This window comes from Watersipora subatra, chromosome 2 (genome assembly GCF_963576615.1).
Source record: "Watersipora subatra chromosome 2, tzWatSuba1.1, whole genome shotgun sequence".
NCBI lineage: Eukaryota > Metazoa > Bryozoa > Gymnolaemata > Cheilostomatida > Watersiporidae > Watersipora > Watersipora subatra.
The window spans coordinates 41,377,161-41,385,386 of record NC_088709.1 but is presented as its reverse complement, the minus strand read 5'-3'; the positions used below and the strand labels follow the sequence as shown (position 1 = coordinate 41,385,386).

At 33.9% G+C, this 8,226-nt stretch overlaps 1 protein-coding gene across 2 annotated transcripts in view; it reads left to right on the top strand.

The window, feature by feature from the left end:
- Positions 1–5,314: 5,314 nt before the first annotated feature.
- LOC137387678 (protein Abitram-like) overlaps positions 5,315–8,226 on the top strand; it is a 65,452-nt gene continuing 62,540 nt past the window's right edge. For both annotated transcript variants that reach the window (XR_010977938.1, XM_068074165.1), the window contains exons 1-2: positions 5,315–5,417; positions 6,775–6,826. Coding sequence is in view for 1 of the 2 variants with exons in the window: in XM_068074165.1 (XP_067930266.1) it covers positions 5,330–5,417; positions 6,775–6,826 (140 nt within the window). In the remaining variant the exon portion in view is untranslated. The remainder of the gene's footprint in view (positions 5,418–6,774; positions 6,827–8,226) is intronic.

Below are 8,226 nucleotides of genomic sequence, written 5' to 3'. Positions count from 1 at the left end.
TGTGGTTTAGTTCAAAGACTATTCAAAACGACATGTATTCACTTGTTTAGTTATTTGTAAAATGATGCATGAGTAAAATAACATGTAGTACAGTCGATATCCAGTTCAATGTTCATGCCTACACTGGCTATATGTTGCACTGCTCATCGGTGATGATGTTTGACAAAATTCAGTGCTATGCAGGGTTTTTAAGTGTCGTACTGCTAAGGCAGAGTTTGTCGTTTGTTTTAAGGAATTTGCTGCAGGTTAATGTACTGCATGTTTTACGTGGTTGAAGATGTTCAAGTTCGTTTGTAGTTGTATAGTCGATTGTGCTAGCACTCGGGTCTTTTAGCACCGTTTTAATTAATTATCTTGACTTCTGACTCTCAATGATGTAGGGGGAACATAGTTTATATGCATAACCAGTGGGTAAAGGTTCAAGTCTTTAGCCATGTATGAAATCACGTGCTAAACTTTTGCAAATCTCTGGCTATTTGTTACAGGCATTTTTGGTTTGTCATTTATTCATCATTTTTGTTGAAAAAACCCTTAGCTTTCTTTTTTCAAAAGGGTTTCAAAATAAAATATCAGGATAGATCACCTTCATTTTAGGTTCGACTTTAAAATTAATATAGCCACTATATACCCAATAAATTAACAACAACTTAACATGAACTAGTTACTTAGATTGGCTCAATAAACCAAAACTTTCGTTTATTCCGTTGGGCTATACTCATATCGACCTCGTATCTTAGCAAGTAGTAAATCTAGTTTTGTTTGAACCATTCGGTGAATTTTTCGTTTTCAACAAATCACTTTCATTTTTAGCTTTACATTTTTTAGTTTATCATTTTTTTAAACTTAAGTTTTGTCCAAGTTAAAAGTGTGGTTGCATCAAATTTGAGATTATTTTAAAAGAAACTGTTTGTTTTGTCAATCAGTTGATATGTTGTTTGTTGTGTTAGGTGATTCCATTGTCAAGATATTTGAAGATTAAAATCAAAACAATTTGATCGCGGTAAAAACGCTCAGGCCAGAAATAACATGCCCAGACTTGCCTAAAATGATGTAACGTGTGATACAACTTGTCTTTATCGCTCCTATTAACATCGGCTAATGCGACAAAAGCGTAGTCCTACGCGACTCTATTGGCATATATTTTATTTTGTATTTGCTCATGTTGGCTAGAATAAAATTTTAAATCTAGCTACAGATGCATTATTATAAATGTTTCAAGCGCCTCAAATAAGGGAAATTGAAAATTTATCATATTAACTACCTCTAAATGCTGTGTAAACATTTGAGTACCGGTCTACGATAATTAGGTCGTCGAGTTAGCTTATTTCATCACGGCCTTTGTATCAGTTAAGTTCTCAGTTGCTACACGCACACCGGAAACTAGCTACTAAATAAAATGGGCACGCCGCCATTTTTGGAAATAATATGTACGAATATATGGCGAAACCAACTGCATCACAAAAAGTCATGTATAGTCTATGTTATCTAGTCATTATTAGTATCAATTTGTAAAAAAATTTACTGGTCCCATTCCATTAGTTAATTCAAGTTCAAAACAAATGGTTTTATGAGTTGACCGAAATAGTGAACGCAAAACAACGTCAATTTCGTTGAAATCAATTAACCCACCGATTCTGGCAAAGGGTTGATAAAACCATTCTTGCACCTGGTTGGCAGTTTGTGGACTCAGCCGTTTTCACTTAGTGGGGTGGAACATAAAATTTTTTATACTTAATATTTGGTCCGTTGGAATTGAGTTGAGCTATTCAAAAGTACCTGTCAATACAGCTCTGATTACACTTTATAAATCCAACTTTTAGAGAAGATTTCAGCACAGATGATAACAGGGCTATAATGTATTCAATATGTTCTGCAAATCATGTTTTGCATTGTCTTCAACAATAATATTTTACATAATTTTTACAAGCCAAAAAGTTTTCATCGCAGGACAAAGCTTTTTTTAAAAACATCCATTCAAATTGTGGCCATTCACATAGTTTCGGTTCATATAATATGACAAATTAATCTACTGCAGCAAACTCAAACAAAACATATTATGGTTTGTGCAGCCCACATTCGTGTCTCTCTTTCCCATTTATGGCAGTTTCCAGATCGACACGACTGCTCTGCTGGTGAACCTGTGAACATAAACATCCTGCAAGATTAAAACAATTGTAATAAATGTCATTCATGTATATATGCATGTATATATGTCGTTCCAACGGGTATCTACTGAAAGCTTTCAATTTGAGAGTTGGATAGATTGCGAGTGTAATTTTAAAAACGAATAAATGTTTAACAAAAGCATAAATACGCCAAGTCAACAATTCGAAGCTTTGTTTCTAAGAGTTGAAGACGAGCATTGATCAATCGATGTTCCTCACTTTCTACAAGGGAGAAATGAACATAAATTCTAATCATAAATCTAATTTACTAGCTAAAAATGCCAAAGAAAATGCTATAGCTAGGTGAAATGATAAAAAGTTGTGAAACGATTAAAAAGTTATGAAACGATGACTCGTGATAGCAAAAAATTATAATTTTACTTATTAGTAGATGTATTCATGACTACTAAGATTATTACCGTTAGCTTAGAATATATGTATAGGATACTCAAAGTTGAAGATAAATTTGCCTCCATTCTCTTATCTTCCTCTGCAGCATAACGCTGCTGATGCCTGTCAGCTCTAACTATAACCTGTCCTGCATGTCTGATGATTAATTATGTAAAATAAATATGTTGATGCATGTAGCTACTAGAATCTACTAGTAGTCGATGCGCGTAACTAACTAGTAATAGAGTAATCTCCCTAACAACGAGAATCTTCGACATCACAGACAATTCGTTTTACGAGTGATAATATTTAATACCACCTATATAAAAAGTTCGTGCTGATGATTGACTAATGAAGAGATCTTATATTTATCACTCGTGGACTCTTTTCACTTGTATCACTCATTATGTCACGAATGAAGCACCCGCTGAAATCTGAGCTTTTTAAAATATGGCCTCATTCAAACGCATATATCTCTGGACAGGTTTAGTCTACAAAGACTAAAATCACATCAAATTGTAGCTGATGTTTTAGCCTTTTATTGGTCTTAATTTCATTAAATCGACCTTTTTGACGCAACTACATCTTTAAATCGACCTTTTTGACGCAACCACATCTTTAATGACAATTGAAGCAATTTTGATGCATATTTTATGATTTTCAAAATCATCATTTTCAAAATGCATGATGTGCAATTGAAAAAACCGTGCATTTCAATAAAAAATATCTTTTATGCAGAAACTGGTCAATTGTAATTGCAGACTTGCTCATCATCACTTGGGATGCTGTGATTTGATCATATGTGCTGCCTCCCAGTTTAGTTAGTTTTTCCTATTCTAATGCATCACTTTTTCTGTCCTTATTAATCTTTTGTCCAAGTTTATTCCTACTGATTCTAAACGTGTCAAAGTTCTTTTGATATACGTGTGAGTTTCATAACAGCTTTAGATCTTTTTGGGTTTTTTTGCAATCTCAGAATGTGACTTATAAATCTTAATCTTCTTAATCTTTCATCGTGTCATTCTGGTATCCTTCGAATATTGCATATTAGGTTTGCATATGATCTCCCTTTTCTATTTGGTACTGCTCTGTTTTTTGCTTTGTTTACGATCTTAATTTGTTTGCTTAATATCTCAACATTGGTCTGTTAGATCAGGTCACTGCAGTTTATTCTGAGCCAGCAGATGTCTTCTGTATTCTGTAGCCGGTTGGGAGTCTGTTTTTTTTATCGCAGAATAGTGATTCTCACTGAGATGCGTTGGCGGCATTCTCCATCACCAATTTTTTCAGTCTGTTTCTTTAATTGTCTCTCAATTATTGTCACGCTATCAATATAAAAGCATTAAATGTTTACTTGCAACAAGATCCACATTACAGTAATTTGATATGAAAAGATTCAACATGTCTTACTCTGTTGTGTGGTAGGTGCAAAATATGTGAAAATGTGATTACAAGCTCTTAAAAGCTCAAAAATGGACAGATAATCGCAGCCACACGAGACTGCTGTAGTTTGGATTCTCTTTCCAAAACGGCTCAAATGTGACGTAGCTGTGTTAGATGGTTTCTGTTTACACTTTCATGCAACCTTATTCGTCGAAATATTTCACAAATATACTTCACGCATTCAATAAAACCATGTCTTATTGAATGCATGTCTTATGTTCTTACGCGTCTATTTTATCGTCATTTTAATGCTGTCACTTTTAGCTGTGATATGATATCTAATAACTTACCACAAAATTTGTTTGATTTTTTAGCCTTAGCTTAAAGGAGTACTTATCATTGTCTGATAATCATGACGAGCCTATTGGTCATTTGTGATAATCGAAAAGTGCTGCAGAAATGATTGGCGAAGTATTGGGTCACATGATCAGATTACGACTTGCCGATTAGACCAGACCGAAACAAAACTGTGAAGTAGCGAGCATCTATATTTGATTCAGGGTCTTCGGTAAAACCCGAAGTGTTTGTCATAAACTAGTGTTACGATAAGTTTTATATTGAACTTTTTATTGGCCTTTCAATTCATTTGAGAACATCACGTGAAAAGACAATAAATCAATTTCATGATTACATCAGAGAAATAAAGAGATTCCAATCTACGGCTGCTTTTCGTTTTTGAGCTTTTAAGAGCTTGTACTCGCATTTCCACATATTTGGCACCTACAACACAACAGAGTAAGACATGGTGAATCTTTTGATACTAAATAACTGTAATGTGAATTTTGTTGCAAGTCAACCTTTAACATCTAACATTAAAAAACGGTTTAGGTTTTGAGAAAATCTATTTTAGGTTGACACTGAAATCTTACTTGTGGTATCTTGGCTTGAAAGTTTGAGCTGTCTTATTTACATATGGTGATTGTATTGAATTGTCCTCATATATACACCGTAGTTTTTTATGCTCATAATATATCATGTTGTGATCACATCGTGTCTCATCACAATCTAAATGATATGATTCGAACAATATGAACATTATTCATATAGTTCATTGTACATACCATTGTTTTCCTTTAAATGCTGCTTAAACATCTGAGTACCCGATACTATATATAATATAATAGTATTATTATCACTTGCACACGATATGCATGACTATTGAGACTATTTTTGGGAAGTCTTGGGCGTCGTTTTCTTCTGAGCGTATTAGCTTTATGTTGTCTCAATCGTAATCTTAAAACATGCTGGCAGTCAGATCTCTCCATAGCCATAGGTTAAAGGAATTTCGGTGTATTTACATAAGTAATTTGTTTTATAGATTTTTGGGAAGTATGTCTGCAGAAGATGATGTGTCACAGGTTCCCCATGCTACATATCCCTCTGTTGTTGACCGATACTACGCCAAAAAATATAAGAGAGGTATTGAACATTGTCCCATCTCTCTCTCTCTTCAACATTTGTTGGTTGTAGGCTTGACAGACACTTACTGTGGTAAAATCACTACTTCAGTTAAACCTGGGCATACGAGTTTAATGCCTTCTAGTACTGAACTTGTATGTCAAATATATTATATCTCAAGTCAATTGTTCCTATGTAAAATAACTAAATATAAATTAATTTGCTCACACCTTCTGAATAAAACTATCTAAAACAGGATATTACGCATGAAAAACATATGTTGAGTTGTTTTAATTTACCGCCTATGCTCACAGTGTAACAAATAGTACTATGAATAAATGTTGCGTGGAGAAAAAGATTTTAGGCGTTGTTATAAATAGCATCAGTGGAATACACGGTTCCCAGACCAGCATCATAAATCATCCTTCTCCTGTTTTAATAAGCATAAAATGCGTCACTGATATACGAGTCCTGCTCTTGTACTCTTTTATTCATGCAGCGCACTAACCTAACATAATCACTCAGAACCAAACATAATCACCAATAACCTAACATAATCACCGATAACCTAACATAATCATCGATAACCTAACATAATCACTGATAACCTAACATAATCACTGATAACCTAACATAATCACCAATAACCTAACATAATCACCAATAACCTAACCCAATCACCAATAACCTAACATAATCAACAATAACCTAACAATCACCGATAACCTAACATAATCCCAGATAACCTAACATAATCACCAATAACCTAACATAATCACCAATAACCTAACATAATCACCAATAACTTAACATAATCACCAATAACCAAACATTATTTAAATTCCTTTGAATGGCACGACTGCTTTTTTCTAATCTGTGGGTTGAAAATCATTTAAATGTAACACCACAACGTCTACTATAACGTTAAAAACTATGTATTCAGTACAGTGTATAAGTAAAAGGTGAAACAAAGCCAAAATTGAAGTTGTCTTCTCATTAAACTGTGGCAAAGCAACAGTGCTTTTAAGAAATATACTTTCATAGATCCTATAATAATGCATTAATTTAATTTAGCTGCCAACTTGCAGTCTACAAACTACCATCTTGAATCATGTACAGTGGAATTTGTATCATTTAAATGTTAATTTGCTTCTAACTGTGATGTGCTTCAGCCGCCTATATAATGGTTGACATTAACATTGCAAGTTAGCATTACTGAATAGTGGGGTCTAATGTTATCGGTTACATATATAGGTCCTTAGCAGTTGCCTCTGTTACTTTTAGCCTGTTACTATTACTTTGTTCCATTGGGCATTTAATATCTATTTGACATATATAGTTTGTACACTTGTGTGCTATATATTTGGGTCTATTTTAGGTGTGAAAGGTCAGACAGGAAATGACTTTTGCATACTGTGCCACAGTAACAAGTTAGTAGACATTATTGCAATACCTTTTTTAATTTTAGCTACAGTTTGTCATGAAAATTATGAGTTCTTAATTCTTTTGCTTCCGAGAGGCTGTCCAAGGACTTACCTTAGCACCTATACAAAGACATTGATCACAGATCACAGAGTTTACAGATTCATCAAAAATTTTGCTACAAATAAATATAGGATATTGGGTTATCATTTTTTAAAAATGATAACCCAATTCATTATCAAAAAATTGAAGCAGTTATTTTTATAAACAATCCACAGCATGATATCGCGATTTTCCAATTTTTTACTGGTTTACGATTGACAAAAAAATTGTAATCAGCGGCCTAAATGTATTTCTGCTAGCGAAATTCGTTCACACTAGGCCTGAGATATTTCTGACAACTACATTTTTATATTGGAGAATAGGGGTGTGCATTTAGGTCAAACTTGGAAACGATAGCTTGTTTGTGATTGGTTTGTTTTTTAAATTTAAACATGACTTTGTTTGTCAAACATATTTATTCCTGTTCAGAGTTTTCTGCTGATTCCAAAAGCCTTTGATTAAAGCTCTATGACAAACGCTGTAACTTTCAGAGGAAAAATACCGAGTGTGTGCCAGGAAAAACATTTTCAGCAGGAATTGTTCTGTCAGAACAAGCAAAAAATCTGTATTGAACGAGTTAATTGGGCAGGCAAACCTCTACTTATAGTTCGAACACCGGTATCCTCCAACATACATTGTAACATTGCGAATAATATTAGACTTCACACCTGAAGTAACCTCTTACACATGTCTTTCAAAGTTTCTTGAAACATTTTGGCTCGCAAGTGAAAATAAAAAGACTGACATTGAAAATTGAAAGGAAACTAAAAGTTATATAAAAGTGATATTAAATATGTCGGAGCATTTACTATATGTCAAGGCTTTCGATGATGGCTGCGAGCCGCCTTATTAGATGTGAGAAGCCCATAGGGGTGCGAGCTGTTGTTGGAGTTAGTGCGAAAACCATTTTCATCTTTTATGTGCAGCGAAAATAAATATAGTAATGCCATCAATCCTGAAAATTATTATGGAATTAAATTTTCTGAATATTATCTGCGCATTTTACTGATCTGCAAGGAACCATGTTTCAATTAGAGAGAAGAGGGTGGAAAACAGTGAAAGATTATTTTCTGCGGCATATGATAACATTAGACTCTTCCTAGAATAACCTTCCAATATCATTGCTTTCATACATATTCCGATTATGTCTGCTCTTTAGTATGTTCTGACTGCTGTTTGTTTCATTTAAAACTTTGGGGTGCAAGATTACCCTCGTCAATCGTATGGTGATTAAAAAGAATGAAGAAGCATTGAGTCGAAGTTACGGTCACTTATCTTTAACCCCTCCAAACTTATGCATAAGCAA